At 48.0% G+C, this 14,171-nt stretch overlaps 1 protein-coding gene across 1 annotated transcript in view; it reads left to right on the top strand.

The window, feature by feature from the left end:
• Positions 1 to 14,171, top strand: part of MAMDC4 (MAM domain containing 4) — a 33,605-nt gene that overhangs the window by 4,263 nt on the left and 15,171 nt on the right. The window contains exons 4-12 of the mRNA XM_083160474.1: positions 1,564 to 1,731; positions 2,832 to 2,957; positions 3,532 to 3,674; positions 3,759 to 3,843; positions 5,706 to 5,825; positions 8,524 to 8,640; positions 10,421 to 10,497; positions 12,859 to 13,026; positions 13,159 to 13,243. Of these exons, the coding sequence (XP_083016600.1) occupies positions 1,564 to 1,731; positions 2,832 to 2,957; positions 3,532 to 3,674; positions 3,759 to 3,843; positions 5,706 to 5,825; positions 8,524 to 8,640; positions 10,421 to 10,497; positions 12,859 to 13,026; positions 13,159 to 13,243 (1,089 nt within the window). The remainder of the gene's footprint in view (positions 1 to 1,563; positions 1,732 to 2,831; positions 2,958 to 3,531; positions 3,675 to 3,758; positions 3,844 to 5,705; positions 5,826 to 8,523; positions 8,641 to 10,420; positions 10,498 to 12,858; positions 13,027 to 13,158; positions 13,244 to 14,171) is intronic.

Below are 14,171 nucleotides of genomic sequence, written 5' to 3'. Positions count from 1 at the left end.
GGAGGGTAGGCAACTATGAGCTACCTTCAAATTTAAACCCCTGGGGAACAGGTGTTTATTAGGAGAGGAGGGGTCTGTGTGTATCTTTGTCTGGGCCCCCACCTCCTTGGTATGGTGACCATTGACCCTGCTGTGAATGTGGCAAACGCTGGGAAAATGGGCTTGCACACCTACTAATGCTCAGAATCACTGTCATGGCACTGCACCCACTGACCACTCACTACCAAGGGAAGGCTGTCTGACAATGGGATGCGGTCATTTGGTCTACAGCAGGGGTGGGGAACCTTTTTTGTGTCAATGGCCATTTGTATGGGGAAAAATCCTTCGGGGCCATATGTAAAAATGTCTTGTACAAATTGTCCTGCTGCAGCCGTCCCACGCTCCGGCGGCTGCTGCTGAATAGGACTGACAGTCTCTGGCTGCTGCTGATTAAGAGGAATCTTGCAAGAACTACCAACGCTCACGAGAATTCCCCTGTACTTGACTCCTGGCAAAGTCACCAGGCGGGTGGGCGGGCCACTCAGACCAGCTACGGGGGCCGCATACGGCCCCCGGGCCTGAGGTTCCCCACCTCTGGTCTACAGCATTATGGTCGACAGTCATTAGGTCGACACCATTAGATCGACATGGGAAAAGGTCGACATGGTTCCAGGTCGAAAGGTCGTTAGTTCGACAGGTCATTAGTTCAACATTGTCTAGGTCGACAGTCAAAAGGTCGACATGGGGTTTTTCACTTTTTTTTTGAGCCGACATGTGCCGACAGGTGGTATTTCATGCCCTACCATCCTCTAGGACTGGGGTAGCCAACCCTAGTCCTCGAGAGCTACCAACAGTGCATGTTTTGCAGGTCTCCTCACAGAATCACAAGTGAGCTAATTAGCTCCATCTGTGTATCTTTTAAAATGTGTCAGTGATTAATGAGTGCAGCTGTGCAGCAGCTAGGTTGTCTGGAACATGTGAACTGTTGGTAGCTCTCGAGGGCTAGGATTGGCTACCACTGCACTAGGGCGTGGTGGGAGAATAAAATAGTGTGCCGAGCGTAGTGAGGCACCGTTCCCGACGCATTGCGAGCGATGCGAGGGGATGCGGTGCACTTTAAACTGTGTCCATGTCGACTGTGTTGTCATTCAGGTCAAAAAATAGTGAAAAACCCCATGTCGACATTTTGACTTTCGACCTAGACTATTATTATTATTTGTTTATTATTTACAGTTTCTTATACAGCGCAGCATATTCCACTGCGCTTAAAGGTGCCCATACACGCACCGATCCCGGCGGTGCGATCTGTGCTTTGAGGTGCGCGCTCCCGCGGCACCTCATCGCACAGTACAAAAAGTATGTGCTGTACTTGCTTTTCATCGCATCACATTGCATGCAAAACGCATGCACAAGGCATGCAATGTGATGCGATGGATGCTATTTTAGCCCAGAACGCACGCCGGGATCGGAGCGTGTATGGGCACCTTTACAATTGGACACAACAGTGATTAAACAAACTGTGTAGATATAAACCGACATGGAGGTAGGAGGGTTGTTTGTGACCAGCTGCACCTCTGCCCGCAGGTTACCACCGAGCCTCGCCCGCCTGGGGCGTGCCCTTCAGCTGTGACTTTGAACATGACGACTGCGGCTGGAAAGACATCAGTACATCCAACTTCCGATGGGTGAGAGACCGCCGGAGCGCAGCTATGTGGCAGCCCCACGCCGATCACACTCTGAGGAACAAGTGGGGTAAATCCGCCTTTTGCAGTATATTATTTACTAGTCACAATTACGGAACAAAGGAACAGTAATGTCAGCGCCGTCAGCTGCGTGCGCCCGAACCGAGCATCACTTTTGTTATTCCATTGTGCGCCATCTAGTGGCCGCCAATGCACATAACACTTGCATTCCCCCTGTAGAGGTGAGGAGCAGCTTTTCATTATATAGGACAGTGATGGCTGACCTTGACACTCCAGATGTTGTTGAACTACACATCCCAGCATGCCCTGCTACAGTTTTGCTATTTGGCCATGCTAAAACTGATGCAGAGTATGCTGGGATGTGTAGTTCAACAACAGCTGGAGTGTCAAGGTTAGCCATCACTGATATAGGATGTATCTCCATGTGTGTGAATGCATGTTATCAGTATTATGCCCCAACTGCCAATCAGGATAAACCTCAGGTAGCTATGACCATCGTGGTTTACCCATCGATGATCACTATCGATGGTAACCTAGATGGTGTCAAACCATCTGCAAGGGAACCATTGATGATTTCACCCACCAATGGTCACCCCTGCTTTAAAATTTAGTAAGCTGCAGGCCAATGAGAGCCTAGGGGTGGGGCTCCACAGGAGTGGGGCGGAGCAAAGCTTATTGTCTTGGCAAAAAAAACCCATTGCTTGTGCATCATCGATGGTGGGAAACCATCGATGGAAAAACTATTCAACATTGGCCATAGACCATCAATGATTTTGTATTATCTCTGGTCATCCATAGGGCCAGATGCACTAAGCTTCAAAAGCGATAAAATGGAGAGTGATAAACCACCAGCCAATCAGCTCCTGCCTGACATTTTTCAAACACAGTCTGTGACATGGCAGGCAGGAGCTGATTGGCTGGTGGTTTATCACTTTCCATTTGATCACTTTTAAAGCTTAGTGCATCTGGACCATAATCTCAGGCATTGCTGCGGTATACATTAAACCTTCATATGTGTTATTTAGACTTCCGCGTGGGTATGCCAAAGCCAGAGGTTACCATGGTGACAGCAGTATCTGGATTACATGCCAGGCAGCCCTGCAGTCTGTGTATCACACATGTACCATATTCCTTGTGTCTTGCGCACAGGTTGGCTGATGGCGGCAGAAGGTGAAAGCTGGAAATCTGCGGTATCAGCGCGTCTCCAATCTCCTGTATTGAGGGATGCAGCCGCCACCTGCGAGATCCACATTCATTACCGTATGTTTGCTGCAAGTGAGTAATCCCCAACATTAATATACGAGACATAAGGGTACAGAGTCTGTGTTATCCTGATCCACCATCCTTAGGGCAATCTGCTAGTGGGATATGACGCAGGACCAAAAAGCTAAAATTCCAGTCACTTAAGCTGCGCTGATCTCATTGGTCATGCCCCTGTACATTGAGCCTGCCAATAGGTCTGCCAATCTGTCACTCACCCATTGCACCTTCCTGGATACCTTAATAACACGTGTACTTCAGTATCAATATTTCAGTATATTCGTTCTTTAGTCAATGTCTTGGATCTATTTATTAATGCAAAATAGTGCTTTATGTACATACCCTCCTGCAGCTTTCACTGCATTGATTGCTCAACCCTTCTTGCTTCCGTCTTCGGCTTTCAGCCATGTTTTTATGTGATCAGGCGGAGTTGGTTAGTTTCATTGCCCTTGGATATGACATAGATCTGCTATGATCTATCTCATATCCAAGGGTAATGAAACTGTATACCAGGGCAATGTAAATAAACAGCTCTGTGGGACATAGACAATGCAGTGGCACCTGAAGACATGTCTTATCTTTCCCTCAGACTCTCCTAGCTTGAATGGGACCCTCTCTGTGCAGTTGACAGACAGCACCCAAACGTACGTCTTGTGGGAAAGCAACCAGCGCAGTTTGCTATCATGGAGACGAGCGGTCATGTTCACTGGCAGGGTCACCGGGGAATTCAAAGTGAGACTTAACCCCGTACTTACCCTTTGAACTCTCTTCTCTGGCACTAGCTGTACCCACTGACTGTCTCTCTCTGCCCTGTAGGTTACACTGACGGCCTCACACAAAGCTCTTAGCTTTGGAAACATCGCCGTGGATGACTTGGAGTTCCGGCACTGTGCTCTCTCAGGTATCGTGCAGAAACTCTGTAGCTACAGGTCAGCACTTTGTACAGTAACTCTGTAGGTCCAGGTCAGCACTTTATACAGTAACTCTGTAGTTCCAGGTCAGCACTTTGCACAGTAACTCTGTATTTCCAGGTCAGCACTTTGTACAGTAACTCTGTAGTTCCAGGTCAGCACTTTGTACAGTAACTCTGTAGTACCAGATCAGCACTTTGTACAGTGACTCTGTAGTTCCGAGTCAGTGCTTTGTACAGTAACACTGTAGTTCCAGATCAGCACTTTGTACAGTAACTCTGTAGCTCCAGGTCAGCACTTTGTGCACTAACTCTGTAGTTCTAGGTCAGCACTTTGTGCAGTATCTCTGTAGCTCCAGGTCAGCACTTTGTTCAGTAACTCTGTAGTTCCAGGTCAGCACTTTGTGCAGTAACTCTGTAGTTCCAGGTCAGCACTTTGTGCAGTAACTCTGTAACTCCAGATCAGCACTTTGTACAGTAACTCTGTAGTTCCGGATCAGTGCTTTGTACAGTAACTCTGTAGTTCCAGGTCAGCACTTTGTACAGTAACTCTGTAGTCCCAGGTCAGCACTTTGTACAGTAACTCTGTAGTTCTAGTCATCACTTTGTGCAGTAACGCTGTAGTCCCAGGTCAGCACTTTGTACAGTAACTCTGTAGCTCCAGGTCAGCACTTTGTACAGTAACTCTGTAGTTACAGGTCAGCACTTTGTACGTAACTCTGTAGTTCCAGGTCAGCACTTTGTGCAGTAACTCTGTAGCTCCAGGTCAGCACTTTGTACAGTAACTCTGTAGCGCCAGGTCAGCACTTTTTACAGTGACTCTGTAGCTCCAGGTCAGCACTTTGTACAGTAACTCTGTAACTCCAGATCAGCACTTTGTACAGTAACTCTGTAGTTCCGGATCAGTGCTTTGTACAGTAACTCTGTAGTTCCAGGTCAGCACTTTGTACAGTAACTCTGTAGATCTAGGTCAGTGCTTTGTACAGTAACTCTGTAGTCCCAGGTCAGCACTTTGTACAGTAACTCTGTAGTTCCAGGTCAGCACTTTGTACCGTAACTCTGTAGCTCCAGGTCAGCACTTTGTACAGTAACTCTGTAGCTCCTGGTCAGCACTTTGTACAGTAACTATGTAGTTCCAGGTCAGCACTTTGTACAGTAACTCTGTAGTTCCAGGTCAGCACTTTGTACAGTAACTCTGTAGATCTAGGTCAGTGCTTTGTACAGTAACTCTGTAGTTCCAGGTCAGCACTTTGTACAGTAACTCTGTAGTTCCAGGTCAGCACTTTGTACAGTAACTCTGTAGATCTAGGTCAGTGCTTTGTACAGTAACTCTGTAACTCCAGGTCAGCACTTTGTACAGTAACTATGTAGCTCCAGGTCAGCACTTTGTACAGTAACTCTGTAGTTCCAGGTCAGCACTTTGTACAGTAACTCTGTAGATCTAGGTCAGTGCTTTGTACAGTAACTCTGTAGTTCCAGGTCAGCACTTTGTACAGTAACTCTGTAGTTCCAGGTCAGCACTTTGTACAGTAACTCTGTAGATCTAGGTCAGTGCTTTGTACAGTAACTCGGTAGCGCCAGGTCAGCACTTTGTACAGTAACTCTGTAGTTCCAGATCAGCACTTTGTACAGTAACTCTGTAGTTCCAGGTCAGCGCTTTGTACAGTAACTCTGTAGCTCCAGGTCAGCACTTTGTACAGTAACTCTGTAGCTCCAGGTCAGCACTTTGTACAGTAACTCTGTAGCTCCAGGTCAGCACTTTGTACAGTAACTCTGTAGTTCCAGGTCAGCGCTTTGTACAGTAACTCTGTAATTCCCGATCAGCGATTTTGACAGTAATTGTGTGTTTCCAGGACCACAGGCACAGTGTGCTGCTGGACAGTTCCACTGTGATTCTGGCAGCTGCGTGGACGACAATGTCCGCTGTGATGGGACCGATGATTGTGGCGATGGATCTGATGAGAGCAGTTGTGGTGAGTTGTATATAGCTACTTTGTTGCAGAATTCCCTCCCTGGTTTCTCAGGTCGCTGTCAGACATTTATAACACTCATCAGCTTCACTTGTGGTTAATGTGTGTGATACACAGTCCTCACATCTAATTGGACCCATACATCAGGGGAGAATCTGGGTGATTCTCTGTTATCCTTAGGGGGATCGTCAATGTCCAACATATTCCATATGTTACAAAGGATGCTGCTAACACTCTAATCCATGCTCTCATCATCTCCCGCATTGGTTATTGCAATAGTCTCCCTACAATACACACTCTCACCACTACAATCCATTATGCAGCTGCGAGGCTGATCTTTCCCGCATTGTCTGTAGATCCGCTCTGTCGGTTCCTCCATTGCTTTCCTGTATTCTGCCGAATTCAGGGTACTCTTTACCTAGCACGGCGCCCACGATGTCCATCGCGGTCATCGGGTGTAAAAAATTGCGGGCATCGCGTCCATCGTATGCACTAAAGTAACGGGTGCGACGCGACCAACGCGATGCCCGCGATTTCCCATAGGGATCAATGTTTAATTTTTCAATGGACCCGATTTTTCAGTTCAATGCCTCAATGCCCGCGATTTTGCCATAGGAAACAATGTTAAATGGGCCACAGAGCCCAAATAGGCACCCTTAGCAGTGAAATGTCCCCCACAATTGTTAACGACACCCCACGATCCACGCGAACCCGAAGCGTGGCGAGCGCAGCGGTACGCGTCCTCCGACCTTTTCATACCCCCACTATCCACGTCGGCGTGGAGTCGAGAATAGAATAGTGTGGCGAGCGCAGCGAGCCACCGAGCCCGAAGCGTGGCGAGGGGACGCGGATACCTTCACAGGTAAACGCGGCCCTACGCGGGCTTCACAGGTATCCGTGTCCCCTCGCTGCGCTCGCCACACTATTCTATTCTCAACTCCACGCCGACGTGGATAGTGGGGGTATGAAAAGGTCGGAGGACGCGTACCGCCGCCCCTCGCGGGCTCGCTGCGCTCGCCACGCTTCGGGTTCGCGTGGATCGTGGGGTGTCGTTAACAATTGTGGGGGACATTTCACTGCTAAGGGTGCCTATTTGGGCTCTGTGGCCCATTTAACATTGTTTCCTATGGCAAAATCGCGGGCATTGAGGCATTGAACTGAAAAATCGGGTCCATTGAAAAATTAAACATTGATCCCTATGGGAAATCGCGGGCATCGCGTCGGTCGCGTCGCACCCGTTACTTTAGTGCATACGATGGACGGATGCCCGCGATGGGCGCCGTCCTAGGTAAAGAGTACCGAATTCAGTATACAATACTTTTACTTACGCTTACACACGCTATTTACCAAACGACACCAATGTACATACATCTCTTATCTCATAATATCTTCCAACCCAACCTCTCCGCTTTGCACAAGATCTATGTCCCCCATCCACACTCATTACTCGCTCCCATTCCCGATTGCAGGAATTTCTTCAGGCTGCGCCCACTCTGTGGAATTCTCTCCCAAGCACAATAAGACTCTCCTCCAGTCTCCAAACCTACAAGCATTCCCTGAGTTCTCACCTCTTCAGGCAGCCTATCAGATTCCAGAACAAGTGGCATAATATGAACTGTCCTTGGCACTGTAATGTGGCAATAATTGAAATGGAGGGAACGCAAATGTGGTTCATTATGAACAGGGAGCACTGTAATGTGTCATAATATGAACTGGGGGCAAAGTATGTCATAATGTACTACAATTTAATATCATGTAAACTAGGGAACTACTGTGGTTCATAAAATAAACTAGGCACTATTATGGGGCATAATATTAACTAGGGCACTATTATGGGGCATAATATTAACTAGGACACTATTACGGGGGCATAATATTAACTAGGACACACTACTACATGGCATAATATTAACTAGGGCACTACTACTACAGGGCATAATATTAACTAGGGCACTGCTACTACGGGGCTTAATATTAACTAGGGCATTACTTTGGTTTAATAAATATAATAGGGCACTACAATGGGAAAAAAGTTTTTGTGACACCCTGTATGGTGAGCAAGGCCTTCCCACTTCTATGGCTGTCTGTTATTACCCAGTTTTGTTATATTCTTGTTGTTGTTTCCAATTGAAAAGCGCAACAGAATATATGGCAATATATAAGATAGTGTTAATAAATAATAATGTTGGAAATTCTTGATTCCCACTAAAAAATAACACCATGCTGTGCTGCAGGGAGGCAGATATAACATGCAGAATGGAGTGTAACAATAAAGCTGTCTAACATGTGTGGGCTGCACGCAGAAGCAGACAGTATTTACCCTGCACAGAAAACATATAAATGTATTTGCTCCCCTTGGCAACATGGTTTGTACCAGATACATAGTTGAAATTTTTCCATATAAGAATCATCCCCAATATGCAGAGACAATGGGGGTAACGCAAAGATAATTCTAGGACCGTTTATTTGGATGCGTCTTGTGTGTTATCCAGAGCTGAGTGTGGTCCTTGGGTGGTGCGGAGTGGCATCTGCACTTATGGCTGAAGGTGGGTAACTCGGCTGTAGTGGGATGTTCTAAAGGAAGCGCAGGCAGGGCAGGGATGTGCGTTTACTGACATACCCCCTGTTTCCACATGTGCCTATTGCAGCAATGGATGACTACATACCCCTCTGTATATACCGCATGTTATTCTCATTGCAGAGGGATTCCAGCCCTGCGGTTTTTCACAGAACACTTGTAATTGGACATCGACGTGGGAAATGGTTAATGGATCTTACTCCCAGCCCGGCAGAGATCATACGGCAAACAGCCGATCAGGTGATATCACGTGGACGTGCGTGCCTGCTTCTTTTGCCAGTTGCACCTCCTATGACTTTGCGCCCCCACTGGTGTACCGACGTGGGTATAAATGCCCACTTTGTGCATTAGAAGTTGTATTACTGGGTAATGGATGCACAGTGTGACGTCAAAGTGACTCAGGCAAGATCCATGTGTTAAATCCTAATAAATCCCAAACCGATGGACAATAAGTAAGTTTCGCAGTTTACGTAATGTGTCCGTAAACTTATCCCGTTTATTCCTAACTACGGGCGAACCAATGCGTTGCGCCACGTAGTGATCAGCGTATCTCACGCTACACCGATACCCTTATGGCGGTATCCGTCGCAGTACTTAGTACTTAAACACACTCTCAATGTACCAGGTATCATTCCTGAAAACCCTTCCGCTTATTGCAAACAAATTACACAAGACTTGGTATAAATTCGGAGTAACGGTGCAAAGTCCTTCACCGCATGTATTTAGTCCCTAATGGACAAAGGAGTAACAGAATATGAAACCACAACACAATGTACAAATCTCTATACAATACTTAACAATAACTAACGAAAAGGGGAAAAACATATGTAAGCACAATCAGCCACAGTACAAATACAACAATACAAAGGTACAGTTATCGTCTCTCAACTCGCAGACGCCACTCGGACCGAGTAGCTGTATTCAGTTCTGAGCACAGTCCAAATAGACCGTCTCTAGCCCTTGCGCAGCAATATATAGGCTCCAGACAATAAGGTACAGTAAAGTTCTTCATTGGCCAAGAGGTCAGGTTTCGCTTCTCCTGATTGGTACAGTATAGATGCACAGCTGTGTCTTTGTTCAAAGCTTCGTCATCATATGTACAGGGCTCATGCTGTGCATCTGGTTTCAGCTGGATCTCTTTCAGTTAGCCCTTCCACATGGCAATGTATAACTTAAGATATATTATTGTCCATAACTTCTGACTGGTATATACTGCGCTTTTTAGATAAACACCGGGAAACTGAGAGTAAGAGACTGATCACATAGATACTAAAAATATCCAGGGGAGATCGTGTATTACCATTAATTCGATGTGTAGCGATATTAAACCATAGAACTATATTTTATTTATTATTAGTGTGGAGTATGGGTCTATGTGTATTAGTATGGCTGCCCTCTGGGTTCGCACAATATTCCTACTTGCTTCTATACACTATTTACGTTATAAATATGCGAACCAAAATGGCGGCCAGAGTATGCTAGTGCGGCGTGGATGCAACACGACTTCGACACCTGTCTGTACGCAAATGTTTTAGCAAAAGGCGATCAGGAACTGCTGATACCTGCAAGTGCAGCTGCTGCCCAGTAATGAAAAGAGACGCCCACCGGGGCCATCGCGACCTCATTGTGTACACATACACAGCGTATACACCAGAAAGAGGAACACCCCCTGCTAGGGCAGCCCTATGGCCTCTCCAACTGGACATACTGCAGTAGCGACTCAACCGACAGCAGAATTTATACAACTGCATTTTTCCAACCACTCCCCCTTAGTGCTTCTGAACGGTGACTTCCTGATTACAAATCATCGATGGTTCATGGCTGAGTTACACTTTTGTAAACATTGGCATTTCTTGTGAATAAATCAGGTCCAATGTGGATTTCTACCCTTGTCCATACAACTAGGGGGTGCACATGCCTAGCTTTCGTGGATGCACTGTGAGATCGAGACTAGACCCCCCCCCCCCAAACCTGCCCAGGTGACGCTGGATCTAATTAAAATTTTTACTTGACATTTCAGGTTATTTTTTACGAGCATTCCAGAACACAAGCACCCTGGTCAGCCCTCCGATGCAGGACAATGACACCCAGTGCTACGTGAGTTATATCCACAGTTGTCCCCCAGGGAAACGCTATATCCATGATATAAATCACGATGACTGCTTCTGCAATGTACTTACACTTTGAGCTGTGACCGTTTTTACGTTCACTTTGGGCTGTGACAGTTTTTAGCCCTCAGACTCTTCACCCCCGTCCCTAGTCCCTATCTGCTGCTGCCTCCAATCTCTGTCTTCACAGCTTCCTTCATATCCAGCAAGTTTAAAAACAGACCAGTTTCCCTGCAAAAATTTCTTTCACTTTCTGTTATGACATATAACACACCAAGAGGTAACTTGGTCAGTCGAGTGGCCTCTAGTGGCCAGCGGCGGTACAGCACCTCATAGAGGTGAGGAGGAGTTAGCTTTTTATATGTATAGATATCTGCTAATGGGAGATCAGACGTTGTTCCCAGTGATTGCCGCAGGTCTCAGCTGAAATGGAGCTTGCAACGTTGCTTTCTGCGGTGCCGGGGGACAGGTGTTGTCTCTGATTGGGTACACGGTGTGTCCCCTGGGCCCCCAGTACCTATAACAAACACATACATATGCAATGAGACTGTGACTATACTCAGTGGTTCCGATTGGCAGATCTGTAATCTGGCGATTCCTAGGATCTCGTCCAACTGATTTATGCAGAGAGACAACAATCACTTATGGCTTCAGTTTAACAAAACAAAGGGCCCGATTCAGCCCGACTCGCTAGTCAGCATATATTTGCTGCCCAGTGGACGGGTAAATGCCACCCCGCCGAGCGCACAAGCAAAAAAATCGGTACTTATGTAGTATCTGGGCGCCCGATTTTTGGATTTTATGCCTTAAGTTAAGGCATACAATCAGATGCGATGCGATATCGCATCGCATCGCATACGACCATATCGCATGCAATGCGATGACCCGATTTTTCCATAGGATTCAATGTTAAAATGGACTGGGTCCATTTTAACATGGAATTCAATGGGAAAAAGGGGTCCTTTTCATACCCCTACTATCCAAGTGGGCATGGAGTTGGATATAAACCTGTGGCGAGCGTAGCGAGCCACCGAGCCCGAAGCGTGGCGAGCATAGCGAGCCCCGCGAGGGGACACAGAATACCGTCCCCTCGCGGGGCTCGCTTCGCTTCGGGCTCGGTGGCTCGCTACGCTTGCCACAGGTTTTATTTCAAACCCCATGCCCACCTCCTATATTGGAGCGAACGCTCCAGAGGGGGAGAAACTTGCCAAAGGCGTTCGCTCAGGGGGTTGCACATGCGCGTATTCAGGCATACAGAGCCCCAGCAGCGGTCGGGGAACCGAATTTGGCCCCGCTACGGGCTGGTCTGAATCACCCCGAAAATTCCCTATGGCGGTCATACCCCTGTGCATCTGTGATACCGGCCCGGGCGGTGATTGCTGACCCCCGTCACTGGCCAGTCTTTGCAGCGGTGCAGGTGCGGGGCCCAGGCAGCCGGCTGACGTGCGCACAGATGACACCTCTCATTATCTCTGATATCATCGGATAAACAACGACAAAGGTCTGAGCTCATTATTTTTTAAATTCTGTTTTCCCTTTGTGTATGGATCATTGGCTAGGCAGCACGTTGTCCGACAAGCATTAGGTCGACACCATTAGTTCGACATATATTAAGGTCGACATGAATTATGATCGGCATGCAGGAATGTCAATATAACTGATGGTCGACATGGGTTAGGTTGACAGGGTCATTAGGTCGACAGAAGCATTAGGTCGACATGGGGTTTTTCACATTTTTTTGCCCTGTATTTCGACACAGTCTACATGGTCACTGAAACGTAGCACCGTGTCCCCTCACATGGCTCGCTACGCTCGGCACACAATTATATTCTCCCACCACGCTGCAGTGGATGGTAGGGCATAAAATACCACCTGTCGGCACATGTCGGCTTAAAAAAAATGTGAAAAACCCCATGTTGACCTTTTGAATGTCGACCTTTCCCATGTCGATCGAATGCTTCTGTCGACATAATGACCCTGTCGACCTTCTGCCATGTCGACATTCAGCCATGTCGACCTTAATGCATGTCGACCTTAATGCATGTCAACCTTAATGCTTGTAGACCTAGTGACCGTGTCCCTTCCCTTTAGCTGAGGCTTCTGCTGTATGAATACCTGTCGGAATGGCTTCACATATAAATAACATGGCGACCTGATTGTTCTAGTAATGGGATTTGCTGGGCCTCATGCTGCAGGTACATAGTGCACTTGTAGACGTACAGCGCCGTGTAGATCGCTGTCATTACTGAGAGTATTACATCGTCCTAATCCTGACGTTGGTTTGTTACTGACTGTGCAGCAATTATAGACGTACAGTCCTGGGTCCATTTCTTTGTGTCTTGTCCGACAGCTCGTGTTCTATTACCTCCTGGATGGCTCCGCCGATAACTCGCTGGTTGTCAAATTCCGAACCAATCCCAATAATAACAGGGACCAAATCCTGTTAGAGAGAAAAGGACAGAGGGGCCCCGTGTGGCTCCGGGAAAAGGTCAATTTCCCGCACTCCGGTAACTTCCATGTAAGACCACGATTATGTCTATGTCCTACCAATGGGATCTGATCTCCGCCTTCCAGCCCTTGTTCCGGCTGAGGATTGGCCACATTGTGCTGGGATTACTGTCACCATCGCTGTCTTCTGTGCTCTTCTCAGATCGTCATTGAGGGTAACGCTGGGGTGACGACGGCGACTGTTGCTCTGGATGATGTCATTCTATCTCCTGGGTGTATACTGCAGGGTGAGTGCTCTGCGGGATCTAGGAGGGAGAGGATCCTATAGATGGCTGGGAAACCGACATATATGTAGACATCCTAAACCTCCTCCCCCAATAGCCTTAACATAACCCCCTATCTGCAGGTTAACTCTAGCCCTTATCCCCCAGCATCCTAACCCTAACCCCCCTACCCACAGCCTATCCCTAACCCTCCCCTCATGCAGCCTAACCCAAAACCCTCTACCCACAGCCTAACCCTCCCCTCAAGCAGCCTAACCCAAACCCCCCCTACCCCCAGCCTAACCCTAGCAGTCCTCCCCCAGCAGCCTAACCCTAACAGTCCTCCCCCAGCAGCCTAACCCAAACCCCTCTACCCACAGCCTAACCCTAACAGTCTTCCCCCAGCAGCCTAACCCTAATTGTCCTCCCCCAGCAGCCTATCCCTCCCCCCCAGCAGCCTAACCCTAACCATCCTTCCCACATCCTAACCCTAACCCTCCCCTCCCTGCAACCTAACCTCCCCCATCAGCTTACCTCTAACCGTCCTGCCCCATCAGCCTAACCCTAACAGTCCTCCCCCAGCAGCCTAACCCTAACCCTCCTCCCCCCAGCAGCCTAACCCTCCTCCCCCAGCAGCCTAACCCTCCTCCCCCAGCAGCCTAACCCTAACTAGCCTCCCTCAGATGCCTAACCCTAACCTCCTGCAGAAGCCTAAACCTAACCCTCCTCCCCCAGCAGCCTAACCCTCCTCCCCCAGCAGCCTAACCCTAACCTCCCCCAGCAGCTTAACCCTAACCCTCCTTCCTCAGCAGCCTAACCCTAGCCATCCTCCCCCAGCAGCCTAAAGGCCCATACACACTGGGCGACTTTGAGCTGAAAGTCGCTCAAAACAGCAGGTTTGAGCGGCTTTCATCTCAAAGCCGCTCAGTGTGTATGGTCCGGCTGCGCGCTC

Source organism: Crinia signifera, chromosome 9, assembly GCF_055691185.1.
Source record: "Crinia signifera chromosome 9, ASM5569118v1, whole genome shotgun sequence".
NCBI lineage: Eukaryota > Metazoa > Chordata > Amphibia > Anura > Myobatrachidae > Crinia > Crinia signifera.
Note: the sequence above shows the minus strand (reverse complement) of the source record. Positions and strands in the feature narration are given on the sequence as shown.